The 15,552-nt window shown below is 47.8% G+C and overlaps 1 protein-coding gene across 13 annotated transcripts in view; it reads right to left on the reverse strand.

Annotated features, from left to right (window-relative positions):
• Positions 1 to 214: 214 nt before the first annotated feature.
• Positions 215 to 15,552, reverse strand: part of KDM2B (lysine demethylase 2B) — a 112,500-nt gene continuing 97,162 nt past the window's right edge. For 7 of the 13 annotated variants that reach the window (XM_071763184.1, XM_071763183.1, XM_071763181.1 and 4 more), the window contains 9 exons: positions 13,845 to 13,988; positions 9,022 to 9,109; positions 8,224 to 8,492; positions 7,204 to 7,242; positions 4,913 to 5,586; positions 3,381 to 3,544; positions 2,766 to 2,927; positions 1,854 to 2,072; positions 215 to 1,511 (listed from right to left, as the gene is read on the reverse strand). In XM_071763184.1, coding sequence (XP_071619285.1) covers positions 1,330 to 1,511; positions 1,854 to 2,072; positions 2,766 to 2,927; positions 3,381 to 3,544; positions 4,913 to 5,586; positions 7,204 to 7,242; positions 8,224 to 8,492; positions 9,022 to 9,109; positions 13,845 to 13,988 — 1,941 coding nt within the window. In that variant the 3' untranslated portion in view covers positions 215 to 1,329. The remainder of the gene's footprint in view (positions 1,512 to 1,853; positions 2,073 to 2,765; positions 2,928 to 3,380; positions 3,545 to 4,912; positions 5,587 to 7,203; positions 7,243 to 8,223; positions 8,493 to 9,021; positions 9,110 to 13,844; positions 13,989 to 15,552) is intronic. The other 6 variants (XM_071763188.1, XM_071763189.1, XM_071763194.1 and 3 more) reach the window with 3 other exon arrangements.

Genomic DNA, 15,552 nt, shown 5'->3' on the forward strand with positions numbered 1-15,552 from the left:
CCCTCCTCAGTAAAGATGTATTGGAATTTATCAACAGAGAGGCACAGACCAAAGACAACGTGCTGTCCAAGTGCTTCTTGGGGCACAGAAGGACAGGGAACTTGTTCTCCTCATCCCCGGGCTGGAAACCAGCAGCAAACCCAGCTGTAACCCCAGTCCCAGCTTCCTGCCAGAACAGCCCAGCAGTGGAACAGAAACCCCCAGAGCCAGCACCTGTTTTTGTACAATTGTTTATACAAATTCAACAAAGGTAAAACTGCATCAGGAAGGTCTACGAAAACAACACAGTACAACAATGGCACTTATGAATGCAGAATTTTACAATCAGGAAATAACCATGTTATAAACCTTAAATGAGAACTCAACTCACACTTCAAAGAAAGAGAGACTACGTTTGACCATTTATTCTACAGCTGGACTCACTGTATAAATTAATTTTATATTGAGTACAAGAGCTCATGCTACAGAGTGAAACCCTCCTATGTGCAAAAGCTGAAATTGGAATTTTTTTTTTTTTTTAATTTTGAGAAAAAGGTGATTTCTATACAGATAAAACTTGGCAAAGTGTTTTACTTCAACTATAATTTACACCTTATTTCCACAACATGCTTATGTCACTTCTGAAGTATACAAAGCAGGATATAAACTTCCATTAAAACATGCTTTAAGTTGAAAGTATTAACCTACTTTTCCTGACCTGGGCACGTTTGTAGATAGATACTGTCTACGAAGTATAGGTTAAGTTCTCACCTACCATAAGTAAAGATAAAAATTGGCAATCAAAACCAAAACACTGGTAATGCATTCAAACATTGCATAAATAATTTTTAAACAATTTTTGTACAAAAATAGTTCTGCATAATGTAAGATGTAACAAAACAAAACGTGTTAAGAAGGCAGAAATGCAGTGCGTGGTCCACTTGAATGACACCAACTTCTTTTTTGTTGTTGTTGTTGTTGTTAAGAAATGAAAAGCAGAAATCAAATTTACACTACCAAGCACATGCTGTGGTACTTTAAATAACAGTATTTCTTGGAGATCAGTCGTCCTCCGGGTGTGAACAATCACCATCAGTAACAGTCGCCTTACGGGTTTGCATAAGAGCCAGTGCAGGACATCCCAGGTAGACTGAATTAGTGGCACAAGTTGAGATTCTTAACATGGGTAGTTTCATGTTGTTCTCTCCTCAACAAGAGTTGTAAAATCCAATCGCAGTATTTTTTATTTTTTTTTTTTTTCAATATTCCAAGTTCCCAATTGAAAATAAAATCCCTACGTGTTCTTAGTCCCTTCCCCCCCCAGCCCCAGTATTTACAAGTGTCCTTTAACTAACTCAGTTTTTGCAGAAGTTTTTCTTCCACTTGCCCAAAGGGGACACTTACTGACATCTCTGCAATGAACTGCTCGCAGCCTTCTTTTGTCACTTGCTTGCAGTACCTCAGGTCGATCTGGCAGATGTTTCCACAACGTTTGAAGTAAGACAGGCACTGGTCAGTGACCTTATTGCAGTCTGATGGGAAAAAAAGAAAAAAAAAGGGTGAGAAATTTACCATCCTGTCCCAGTTTGTTCTCCAGCACAGGATTGGAGCTGTTTTGCTCCTCTCATTCTGTGCTGAGGGTGAAATCTCCTGTCCAGCCCCTGACCCCCGAGTGTGTTGTGTAACCCATGAGATAAAGCACAGCACAGCAGCCCTGGAAAATCCCCTGTGGAGGATGAGCGAGGCACACAGCAGCTGGTGGGCAGCTGAGGGATCACCCCCCCATCCAGCTGCTGAGCTCCACTTCCACCCGGGAACGCTCCACGCAAGCCTAACGCCACCCACAGGCAACCCCCACCCTCCTGCTGCTTTACCTGATAAATTAATTTCTGTTAATGAATCCCGCGTGGTGGTGCCAACCGCGGTCAGCAGGTTGATGGACTGATCCGTCACGTGGTTACAGTAACTGAGGTTGAGTTTGGAGAGCAGGGGCATGTGCCGGATGATCAGCCGCAGGGAAGCGTCCGTGATGTCCAGCCCGGCCAGGCGCAGCTCCACGATGTTCCGGAGTTTGCTCCGGTTGTCGATCTGACCTGGGAAGTGGAGGCAAGAGAGGGTGTGACTCCAGGAGCCTCGGCCCCTTCTGTCAGACATCTGCGGGTCTGTGTGAAACGACACACAACACTGCTGCCCTACGTCAACTTCAGACGCTTTTTGCCTGTCTGGAGCTTTTTTTTTTGGAGGGGGACATCAGCAGGAACACTCGGCTATTTTCGGAACAGGCAGGCGGACAGAGCCACCTCCTGGTTTCAAAACTAAAGGGATGAAGAAAATAACTGCAGGGGCCCAGCGGAATTACAAGTCGGGAATAAGCAGTAGGCTGTGCAGTGCATGCCAGAAAGCAGATCTGATTTGCTCAAAATTTCACCTGAGCTGATATCCGGGCGAATGTGGCATGACCCACAGAACTGCTCCTTCCCTGAACTGGAAGAAAGTGTTTCCATACTCTCTAAAGTACACCCGTTGCAGCCTGAAGAGAAGAAAGTCAGACAGAAAACCAGCACAGTGGCTCAGACGACTGCTCAGCAGCCAGAGAACATCACTTGTTACCCAGTGGCTTCCAGGGAGGAGATGTTGCAAGTCACTACTTTGAACACCCAGCACAGCCCAGGACCCTGCTGCTGCCAGCTGCTGGGGGTCTCTGCCCGCTGCCTCCGAGCAGGACGAGCAGCAGAACGTGCCACAGATGGCTGGGACAGGTCTCCCGTGCTCCTCCTGCCTGTTACCTGGCCGGTTATCTGTGGGTGGTGACAAGAGGTCTCTCATTTGTGCGTCTTTCAGTCCTTCTGCCCACTGCACATCCAGAGTTCGGAGTAAAGGACAACTGGAACTACAAAGTGCCGACACCGCTATCCACGAGCACCCTGACAGCAGCAGGTCCCGGAGACCTGCAGAGACAGAAGCAGCTGAAGCACGTGGCCTGCTCAGAGACACATCCACCACATCCAACCCAGTGCTGCTCTGGCCAATCATCCCCACTGCTCCAGGGCAAGCAGGGACCCCGTAAGCCTCCTCCTGCCCAGCTCTCCAGCTCTCCCACCATCTGGAGCTTCATTACTGTGGGGGAGAGCAGCCCCTCAACCACCCCCTCCATTAATCACAGCACCACAGGCACCTCTCAGTGCAGCAGCACCTCTTGGCAAAAACCTGCCCCCCCAGCATGTCAAACAGCCACAATGTAATTCATCTGGGGCTCATTTTAACCACCTGGTGCTTCATGCCTATGTATCTACTCCCCCCCTAGGATTCCCAGATCCCTGTGCAGGGATTCCTCAAGAGGCTGCAGTTAGATACAAAGTATTTTTCCAAATTCACTGAAGTGATCAAAGCCCATCACTTACCTGGCAGTCTGTTGATAAGCCAACTCAGCTGCTTTTTAGATATATTTGTCCAGCTAAGATCAAGGGTTACAGGCTGTCTCCTAATAATGCCACTAAGCATAAGTGGAGTGATGGATTTACAATGGTTTAAATCTATTTTGGTCCATAATCTTTTGTCACAGCACCTACCCAAAAAGAAAAAAGCCAACAGCACTTAATTTGACACTGGTTTTGATTTCTTCAAGACTTTGAAAGGTGTCATTAAACAGCAGGGAAAACTGGATGCTAAGGTAAACACCACAGCCACCTCACATTGTTACATAGGTTTGAAGTTTCTCTGTCACATATATGCAATATAGCCTGGGATTATTGCCACAGAATTACAGATTCATTAACAACTCAAGATCCCATTTTAAGTCATCACAACATTTACTAAAATCAATTTTCTAGCCTGAAGAAAAGCCACACCCCCTGGATTACCTTTGAAGATAAAGACTGCTTTTCAGTATTACTGCCCTGATTTCTTCAGTGCTTCCTTCACTTAAACCCAGTGAATATTGTAGAACAGATCCCCCCCTCACTCCTGGCCTCAGTTTTGCATTACTCCTGTCTGCATTTTTACCCTCTCTTTGTAGTTCTTTAAGAGAGAAACAAGCAACAAGTCCAGGTGGGTGTGCAAGATCCTGCCTTTTCCATTAGAAAATGCTACACTTACATGGAAAAGGTATTTACCAGCTTTGTGTGACACCAGGGAGCCCATGGAGGAGGGGACATTCCCTTGCACTGAACTATCAACCTCTCAACCTTTCCCTCTTTCACCCACTCTTATTCCACTGTGCCAGAAAGGAGCCTGTTAGGATCTGCCCAGCTGTGTGCACATCCCAGGCAGATGTGAGATGACAGCCAGCAGGAGACTTCACTGCAAGTGCAGAGAAACCCAGAAACGTCTCCAGTGCTGCTGTGCAGTCACCAACCCTGCAGAACCCAGCACTGAACAGACACAGAGTCAATTAATGAAGATTTCTTCATCAGCTCTGCTGGTGCAGAACACAGGGAATGGGATTGTTCTCCCTGCACCCTCTAGAGGGAAACAATCAGCACGGACCTTCTGAGGAGAACACCGAGGGGCCTGGGAGATCTTCACTGTGCCTCAACAGATATTTAACAGCTGAACTGAGCAAACAATGACATGAGCAGCCAGCAGGTCCTGAGGGCAGAACGACACCAGGACTTACCATGACCTAAACTGCCCGTTCCAGCATGCCAGAACATTGTGGTGTCTTTCCCAGCACAGGCTGCTCCTCTGGGGTGCTACAGCCCTGGCTGGATGGCACCAGGTCCCACGGGAAAAACTGCCATCTCTGAGAAAGCACCCAGGCAATTTCTCTAGACACTGCTGCTCACCCCTTCTACCCCTGCTCCTTGGGCTCAGCAGAGCTTCAGTGCCAACCTGCACACCTCTTCAAGGAGACACAGGTGCCTCCATCACCCACTGCTCTTCTGAGTCCATCCCACCACGCGTTCGGCCCCACTGGGTTCCCCGCCCTCCTTACCATCTGTTCCAGGTCTTGCAAACTCTCATACAGATGCACAAGTCTCTATGACTGAGGTAGCTAAAGACAGCCATCCAGACTTCCCTCTGCATCACGTGGGCAGCCCCATCATCCAGGGGGAGCGAGTCCGGAGGGGGGCTGATGGGAGGGGGCCGGATAACGTGCCGCTCCATCTGGATGCATTTGGGAGGAGAGAGCGAAGGCGGCGGCCGGGTTATCCCCCGAGGGGTGCTCCTCAGGCTGGGGATGAGCTGGTGCCTCAGCTCCCGGGGAGTCCCGTTTAACCCTTTGCTGAACCTATGGAGTCTCTCACTGTTGTTCAAAGCACGCTTAGGTTCCTCGTTCTCGCTCTCGGGTTCGGATTTGATGGGTTGGTGGTTCTCATTGGCAAGGCTGTTCTCGGTTTTTTGGATCTCCTGGTTGAGCTCCTTGCTGAGCTCCTTGCTCAGTTCCTTATTGGGAAGCCGCCTTTTCCGCCTCATCTTGAACTTCTTCTTGTCCCTGGGCTCAGCACCCTCCGTGCTGGGACCTGCGGTGGGCGAGCTGGACCGTGACTGGTCACTATCCTTGGACCTGGGAGGTGCCTCTGCCAGGTCATCCTCTGGCTCCTGCTTCAGGCGCCGCAGGGGTTTGATCATGGCAGTTCGGTCATCCGGAGCCTTCCACGATCGCCGCTGAAAAGGAAGAGACAAGGGCTGACTGCTGGAGCAAGAACGAATCCAGCAACACCTCACACGCTGATGCTCAGGCACAGGCAGCCCTACCCAGGGGGGTCAGGCTGCCTGCCAGCACCAGGGCACACCCAGCTCACACCAGGGTACACTCCCCGGCCAAAGGTATCAAGTTCAAGTGCCATCACATGGATGAGGAGTCCAGCTACTGCCTCTCTGGACTCCAAGAGCGTGATAAATGCATTTATTCACCATGCATAATCCTGCAGATTTAAGGGCCTTGCTCATGACACAGCAGACAATTTCTATACAGAAGATCAGCAGCATATTATAGACAGCTTCTTTTCCAGCAAGCCAGAAGAAACCAGGCTTGGGGCTGTGGGCAAAGCACCTGCTTCAACCACTGGCTGATGGACACCGGTGCCCAATGGCCAAAAGGTCACCCTCTGAAACCTGCCACACAGCCACCTCCCCACGCCGTGGCTGTGCTGCTGGGGCTCTTCCTGCTGGATGCTCACAGCCTCGTTTCATGCCATTTCAGCTGCTCCTTTACATCCTGCTAAACCCTGCTCATCTTCTCAAGCTTCCCCCGGCTCCGGTGCACGCAGAGGGGGGAACGTGACAGGTCTGACACTGCCAGCCCGAGGAGACCTCAGGCTGACACAATCTCCAGCACAAGGAGAGCTGACAGGGGTTAGCTGGCACCTTCTTCCCTGCCCTGGTCATGGCTCATAGCAGCAAACTGTAATTCACCTGCTCACATTCATCAGATCTCTTTGATGTACACCAGATAAAAGCATAAGAGATGGACAAACTAAGACCAGGGGAGACTTCAAGTCTAATCTGACCACTACAAGCAAGAAAGAAGCCACCAACTGTTCAAATGAAAAGAAGAGATGTGGACTGACAAGAAAAGGTGAACTGCTGTGAACACACTTGTTACATCAGAAGGTCAGTGCTTTGCAACAAACTAAATGGATCCAGTCAGTGGATGTGCTCCTCTGGTTCAGGCTGTGGTGCACAGCAGAGAAAGCTGATCACCCTGTCTAAATTAACATATTATACAGCCAGAGGTCACCATAAGCTAACGACAGGTCAGAGTGAAAAAAAAATTACAACATAGATTGCAGTCAGCTTGCAGCATCCTTCACACAGGGTACTGAGGAGTGCTTAAAGGTATCTGATTCCTGTTACTGTGATCAGGCCTGTGTGCCAGGTCACCCCTGGATCCTGGGGGTGTCAGCAGGGGACTCTGGGGACATGCTGTGGGACAGGCTGCTGAGGGGCTGCGTGGCAGGGGCAAGAGTCAAGCCCACAGGAAGAGTGAAGCACCAAGTGTAGAGACAGAATTTTATCCCTTGGGTCATCAAAGCATAGTGCAGGGTTGTATTTAAATATGGGACACCAGAACAGAAAATACAAAACCTGACACTGCAGCTGAACTATCCTGGAGCATAAAGGTTTCCACGAGAGAGAGAGGCTCTGATGTAAATGGGATAATAAAAATGCCTGCAGTGACACAAGGACATGAGTGATGGAGAAAGTGGCTCACCATTCAGCTCACATGAGAAGAGGGATTTAAAAGGGATTGAGAACATATCTATTAAAAAGGCAAAGTACCTTCTTCCTGAAGAGTTTGTCTTCTTTCCCAAGTTTTAGCTGTTGGAAGAAAGAAAAGTAAAAACCCCAAACCAGGAAATTGCTGTGCTGCCTGATGAATGCTTGGTGACCCACAGCACCTTCCTCACGCACTGAGGGACCCTTGTGGAGCAACTCCAGCCACCCATAACCACTGTGGTGAGTCCAGAGGGATGGGAAAGGAAAGCACGACCAGAAAACAAGTGTCTAGAAACTGGTATTGGGAATTTTGTTGTCTCATTTCACCAAAGCAACCCCAATCCCCACCTTTACTGTTCTGTACTGCTCTGTCAGGTCCTGTGGGACAGGCTGACTGCCACTCCTCCTGAGCTGCACGTTCAGCACAAAATCTGCCACTGACTTCAATTTTAAAGCCATTTACTCACAAGACATTAAATCTAGGTCCTTTCACCTCTGCAAAGCAGCATTTCTACATATCCCAAGTACTGCATTATGCAACACACACGACATTTCAGAGCATCCCTGCCTGGCTCAAGGGATCCAACTGTTAAATCCAGGAAAAAGCTGCCTGCACTGCTGCTGTGAGCAGCTCCTCCTCCCTGCAGGCTTCAGAAAGTGTCACTTCCAAAGGTCCTCAGATGGGTTATGAGTACTGTAGATCCCTGAATCAGCTGCTACACAAGCTGCCCTGCGCCACCAAGTGGTTAAAGATGAAAAAGTTTCCATTAAAAACTGATTCTCGCTTTGTTCCTACTCCAAGCATCTTGTAAGAACCTTTTAAGGTGGGTTTTCCACTACTCAGAATAAAACAACAGCCACAGCCCAGTGTTCTTGGCCTCTGGGCGTCAACCCAAAGTGTCACTGTTCAAACTACTGCCCTGTTAGACAGGTGGTTTCCAGAAGGGAAGGTAAAACATCACAGTTTCTTTTGTAACAAGCTGGGATTTCAAGATGAGCTATAAGCCAGAAGGCAAGGGACATCAGCCCCAACCAGCCCACGTGCATCTGTGCAAGCACATGAAAGGAGAGGTTTGTTCATACCCGCTTTCTCATCGTGGGTTCCTGGGGTTTCTCAAATTTCCTTTTCCTCCACAGATGCACTTCGTCTGACTTTCTCCTCAGTATTGAGTCAACTTGAGCCTTTTTGGAATGTTCCTCGGATTTCCGCCTGGGAGTTTCTTCACAATCCCCTTTCCTCTTTGCAGCATCTGTCACTTCTTTGTTGTCTCTGTTCATTTTCTGTTCCTTCAGCAGTGAGCCGGGGAGATTTGATGCGTATTTGAATCCCGGTCCCCGCTTTTGCTTGTACGCCAAAGAGACACAAAACACAAACAAACTTTATACCTTGTGCCTTTCTCACCTCTTTATCTTGATCTTTGCCTCCAGCACTGGTGGGCTGATCACTTTGGAACAGACAAAATTATTAGCAAGGAGTTAAAGGGGGTCTCAGCCTTCACAAAGCTATCTTTGCCACTGCACACTCGCGTCTGTCTCAGTCTGCAAAGAACTAATGCTGCACTAATTCCAACAGACACTTCAGGTTTTGCAGAACTGCTTTTGATTTTTTATGTTTTCTATTTGGTTTTTTTCATCTTAGAAATTGCCATGCAGCAGTGCACAAAACAAACCTAAATATTCCCCAGGTTCTGGGTGAAGTGTTGGGACATGGAACTACAGAAATTATTAATTAACAGAAACCCATCAGCTCATTTCCTTCAATTCAGCCAAATTAAGCACAAAATGAAAAGCTGTTACTGGGCAAAATTATTCTCTACAAGCCAGAGGGAAGGCTTGAGATTTTGTATCTCATTCCAGCACCACTTATTCCCATTAAACTCACTTTTCCAGTTTTCCCTGCATGGTTGCACTTTGGACACTCCCAGCAGTTCGGCAGCTCATCGTTAACCACACCATCCGATTCCTTCACCTGGCAAGAGAGAAACACAACTCAGTTCACAACTGTGCTGCAAAAAGCTGCAGAAGTCCACGGCTACATCACCCAGAGGCATTCTGCACAGCTCATAATTTTCTCTGATCGACTGCTGCCCTCCCAATGGCTGCAGAAAAGAAACCCAGCTCAGTGCAGGTGCTGCTCCACCCTGCTGGTGCTGAGCAAGCTCCGAGTCCTGCACAATCACCCTTCTGATGATGTGAAAGGTCCCCGGGGAAGAAACCTGCTGGCCAAACTGGTATAGGGTTCAGGTCAGGGATGTTCTGTGAATGTCAGTGACAACCCCAATGAACACAGGGCACATTCTGTTCCTGCAATTAAAAAAAAAAAAACCAAACCAACCCATAAAGCCCCCACAACCTACCCCAATGACCCAAACCAAAGCCCCCAAAACCCAGGACTGTCACCACACCATCTCCAAATGTCCTCTTGCACCACTTCTTTGCAAAGCTCAGTCCTGCTCCCTTCCCCCTCCCTGAGCAAGGCACAGCCTGATCTTTCACTAGGAAGGGATTTTTCCCATGCACACATTCTCACATACATTAATACTGTTCGGCATTTTTAGAAGCAAATCACCCTGCACTGTAATCAAGTGTTCCTTAAAATATTTTTTTATGGATCAGAACTAGCAGTCCCGTGCCTCCAGTCCTCAAGCCCATGTGCCAATAAAAATGAGGGTTGCCAAGTCTGCTAGAGAACAGGCACTTTTATTCAGAAGACTGGACACACTCAGGCATTTTTGAAGGTTTCTCACACCCACAGTTACCCAGCTAATGTAAGGAAGAGAAACGCTCACAACTTCACTGCCTCTGACAGTTTGTGACATTTTGCTTTCTGAAAGAGAAGATGCTGTCACCCTACAAAAAAATGACAGCCCTGCCCCACACACTGGAAACACTGCTGGTTTCTGAATTTCCAGACAGGAGCCTGCATGGTTTTCCAAACAGGAGAGAAGTGTTTCTGAAAAGACATTTTTGTGAATTAAATGGGATGAAAAGTAGAACTAAGGTAAAAACACCCTCCCCTCCACACAGATATGTGCTCACTGATGGCACTGTCACATTTAAGGGTTTAGTTGTAAAGTCAGAAAAACAGCCTGAGGGAAAAAAATAATTTATGACTATTGAAGACAACAAAAACATGCTACTGTCAAGACAAATATCTGGGCACTGGCATCAGCAGCACAGCAGCAGGAGACTGCTGCTGGAACAGGCAGGGGCAGAGATCTGCCCATTTTTCATGTTTCTCAAACATTTCCTCCTCTCCCCCCAGCTCAGCAATAATGTACCAACTGTGCAGGAGCAAGCCCTTGGTTTTAGGGCAACTTCTTCCTCAAGTGCCTGAGCCAGACAGCAGCCATTCTTGTTTCACCATCAAGCCAGAGTGATGACACGTCAGGCTCGCTCTCTCGGCAAGTCTGCTGGAGTTAATAAGTGAGTAAATGAAGTGGGCAGGATTTAAATACTGGTTTTATCACAACTGTGTGCCTTTGAACCTTCTTTCCCATGGTAGGTGTAAGATACTCCAGGAGTTGTTGTATACATCTCTGCCTCAGGGGAACAATTCCTGGCCAGAGCCCAAGTTGGGAACAAGTTATTTCCCGCACTGAATATAGAACAAATGCTACTGAAGGTAAAGCATTACAGCTCTGTCCCTTCTGTGAAGTTTAAGGAACTGAACAGATGTGAGGAACTGTAAGCAAACTAATTAGATACACACAAACCTGCCACTGAATCTGTCCCAAGCCTTTCAGGCTGGGTGGGAGCCAGTTCCGAGTGTTTGCTACAAACAGCAGGTGGGTGTCTGAGCCACAGCGTGAGGCCTCTTCAGAAATGTACCTGCAGCACCAGGTCAGTCATTCAGAAAGTCTGAACATGAGAACTACACTGCTGGGAAGGCTTCTTGTTAAGGAATGGAGACCCCAGGGTGCTGACCTGACATCCCTGGGGGAGAGCCAGGAATTCTGGCAGCACCAAGGCTGAAACAGCACAGGCAGCACGACACACCTGGGCTGAAGCCACAGCAGCTGGGCTGGAAGAGGTCTCTGTAGTTCTGCTCTTCTGACAAGACACCTGAATATCTCCCTTTTCTACCATTAACACTATTATTCACCTAAGATGAAATTGGGGAAAAGAAACCCCTTCTCTCTCCTCGTGGAAAAAGCTTCAGATAGTGCACTCACACATGGTAACCAGCACTACCAGCAATTTGACATGTAGCAAGAAAAAATTCATCAGTATCACTTTAGCTCCAATGCTCTGTAACAAGGAAAAGCAACATTCCTCTGCAAATCTCACCAGTTCCCTCTGGAAACAACACTGAGCCTGCACAGTGCTCCTCAAAATGTTTTTTGTAAGAAACTCTTCAGCAAAATGAGCATTTGCTGGTACCATATTTCCAAGGAAAGAAGCGTGTCAGAACCCAACACCTGTCAGAGCATGGAGCATCCTGGATGTCCTTAGCAGGGCTCCAACACAAGCACCCAACGTGCCCTGGTACACAGGGCTCTCCCCACCAGCAAGAGGCACCCACAGAAGCAACTGCTTACAAGAGACTTAGCTGAAAGCAAAAGTACAAGACAGAAAATCACCTTTACCCTGGCCCAAACCAGGACACCACTCAAGGCTGAGCGTGGCACAGCACAGATGCACCTGAACTTCCCTGTCTCTCCTCAAACAGGTCATCCTCTGGCTCTGCTTTTTCATGGAGAAACCCCACCACAACCATGTACAGCCAAATCAGGAAGCTGGGAAGAGGCTGGAAGAACCTGCCCTGGAGTACCCATTATCCACTGCATGTGCCAAACTGCTCCACAAGCTTTGGAGAGGTGTCTTTGGAGGGGATTCACTCCACATGGGAATAAGCCAGGAAAGGACACTCCTCCCTTCACCAACCCAGTTTATTCCACTCTCCCCCAAAGGTACATTTGCCAGACATGTAATTGGAGCTGACTGACAGTTCACATGAACTACTGCCAGTCTACCAAGCAGGACAGAAAGGGACCTTCCCTTGGTGGACAGCAGAAGGAGCTGCCCTGGGGCTGTGTCTGCATTCAGAGGCACTTCCCACACAGACTATTTATGGGCTCCCTCTGTCCTCTGGGGTTAAGCTCATATCAAGGGCTTGAGCAACATGAAAACACTGCAACAGATTTTTGTCTTGCAGAAAATCATGGAACCTGGGAATAGAGAGCAAGGAGAGATCCAAGGAAAAGGCTTCATTCCTCTTTTGCTGTTCCCCTGTGCTTTCCAAGAAGATTCTGAAATCCTACCAGTGCCCTTTTGTCTCAGTAAACAAACAGTACCAGCTACCCCACCATTTCAGCTCAACAGAAGCATTGAGAAATTAAAATACAAGACACAGAAGGCACACTGTCAATCTCCCACTGCCTAATTTTTCAGAAACACCCAAAGCAACATTGTTCCTGGTTACCAAAACAGCACTCAGCACACCACACACGCATAAAAGAACAGCACTTGCTTGATTTCACAGATCTGACCCACATCCCGTGCCTACAGTCCCAAATGTGACATGGAGAGAGGAAACCATACTTGCCACTAGACAATAATAAGTGTCCTCTGGACTCAGCCAGAAGTGTCAGTGGCACTTTTAGGAGGACAGGAATAGCAAAGCAGCAGCCAGAAGCCAAAACTGAGGCACCTCTGAAAACAAGCATCTCCTTCCCTTGCTTCAACAGCCCCTGAAGCCTTGTTTTAAGCAGAGCCAAGCAAGCAAAGCTCCCTTTCAGAACCCATCTGTGAGCACCAGTATCATGAATCAGGGAGACAGCCACAGCTCTGGTTTGCCAGAAACACACTTTCTGCTCTCGTAAATGACACACACAAAACTTGGTGCCATGATATGTACAGTGCAAGAAAAATTAAAGGCCAGGAGAGCATCACCCCAGGCCTGCATAAGGAACATACCTCTGCTCCCAGAGCTCCCAGAAAGGCCAAAAGCTGTTTTCTGGGGCATGGTGTGTCTTGAGTACATTTGCTTTGGCAAATCACTTTAACCATAAACAAATCAGCAACAGGAAATGGCTGATCAGCTGCAACAAACCAGCTCTGGAGAAAGGAGGCTTCTAAATGCTAATACCCAAAGATATGCCCAAAATGACACTTTTGTTACCAGCAGAGAATACATAGCTGCTCACAGGGCTCAAGTCAGCCAAGGGTGAGTACTCCTGCAGCCTGAAACTCGCTGGGTTTCTTCTCCAGCGTTGCAGTCTTCCTACTGCTACATTCTCTCCCAACATCTCTAACAGCAGCTGCCACTGCAAGGCACATCTGTGCCTGCACAAAGATGAACAGCAAACTACTTGTTTCTATGTTGTGGCACACAGAAAGGAGATACCAGTATGGGGGACCTGCAGTGAACCAACTCATCCAGATTTCTGTCTTCTTGAGCTTCCCGTCCCAACTGAAGCTCCTCACACTTCCTTAAACAAGAAGCAAAAAACAGAAAGAAAAAAACCAAAACAAAACCCACAAGACATTTGCATGCACACACAAGTCCAAAGGAAGAGTCTCAGCTTAGAGGGGACACTGAGAGATCAGAGGATCCCCAGGGCTGTCACTCTGCTTCTCTTTGCTCACTTCTGTTTCCAAACATGAAAATGTGAAAGCTCTCCAGTTCCTGTGTGCTTTTACATTAAGGTGATACCTAATCCAGTTCTGGTTTCCAACATGTATCACATCCTTGTACTCACCTTAAGGCATCCTGGGTGTATGATTTCATTACAAATGGAGCATTCCATTAGCATGAGATTAAACTTGCTCTCCTCCTCTTCCACGGTGTCCTCTTTCCCAGCCTCTCCACATACCAGACACACAGCAGTATGAGGCAACACTGGCTGTTTACACAGAGAGGAAAGAAGTCTTGATCAGGACACAGAAAACATATGGAAACAGAACAACTCAGTGTGCATTTACAGTAGCTTCATTTCACAGAGGAGATAAATAGGGATTAATTGTGTAAACTGCTGAAGGCTCCAGCCCAGCAGAGCAATGAGGGCAAGAAAAACTGGTAACAATCAAGGCTGGGTACCCAGACCAAGCATCACGGGATGTTTCATGGAATGAAAGTGTCCTCAGATTCATGGGAAATGCCAAGATGAATGAAAACACTTTTTTTTTTTTTTCTGGTGGGTCCTTTGAATCTACAAACTGATGTAGGTAGTGGCATGCAAGTCACTTCACTAGCATACAATGGGAGGAAAAAGATGCAACCTCGAATATCTCTATTCACATCCATTAAGCTTCACAATCTGACTAGCAATTTGGCAGCTCCCCTATTTTCCAAGCAGGGCAGACAGATGTTATGGGACCCAATCTAGGTCTCACAGCAAGCCTACAACAGAACCAAGAACAGAACCTTTCCTGACTGACAATCTATTATCTTGGGCCCTGCTCCCAACCTGAGCATTGCAAAAAGCCCCACACAGACACTTGAAAAGAGAATTCCTCTCCTGAAAATGTCACAACTGAGAAGCACACTGATTTTTTTTTTTTTTTTTTTGCTGTCTTTCGCTGAGGCAAAAGAAAAGGAACTGCATCATCTCACATATCTGTTGCCCGTGTCAAAGCACTGGATGCCAGCCTAATTAAAAAGCCACTTTTGTGCTAATGAGGAACAAACTTCTGGTTTGCGGCAATAAGGTACAAGCCTCATTACAAGAGAGAAGAGGAAGCTCCTCCTAAGGAGCCAGCTGGAAGGTGAAATGCAATTGATTAGGTTGCAAGCCCTCAACTATTAAGCAGCCAGAGGCAGAGATGTGGCTCCTCGCAGCAAGGATCTCTTTGGGGGGAAGTAAGTAAAATCCATCCATGGATCCGTGCACGCCGAGGCACATCCGGGCAGTCAGAGGGCACCCTCTGGTAGGGGAACACCTCACCAGGTCAGTCAGTGAGCTGCCCCACACACCAACATTGGTACATTGGCTACAGCACCACTTCCCTGTTTCTCATGCCAGGACTTACCCACGCTCCATTTTAAAAGCAGTCTGCAAATGCTATTTAGTTCCCACCCTTCCTCCGAGCACAAAATAGGAGTCTCCAGGATCCCACTCCCCCAGCAGGTAAACCAGACAAAAGCAAAGTTGTCCAGAGCCATAAGAGCTCTGTCCACTTGTTTTGTCCAACTTCCCACACAAGTATTTATATCCACACACAAGGCCAAACCTCCCAGGAGCAGCACAAGTTTTCTTGCTGGAAGCAAGGGTGTCCAGAGTCTCCTCTGTGCCCCAACCAGCCCTGTGCCCCTGACAGATGGAGCAGCAGCCATGCTGTCACAACTCATCCTCCCAACACAGCCCCACACTCCCTTCAGACCTACTCAATGCAGCATAAACTGTCCCAGGCACTCCTGTTTCCTTTCTTGATTGAACCAGTGATGTAAAGGAGTTTCCTGTTCTCTCA

The sequence above is a fragment of the Heliangelus exortis genome, chromosome 19, assembly GCF_036169615.1.
Source record: "Heliangelus exortis chromosome 19, bHelExo1.hap1, whole genome shotgun sequence".
Lineage (NCBI taxonomy): Eukaryota > Metazoa > Chordata > Aves > Apodiformes > Trochilidae > Heliangelus > Heliangelus exortis.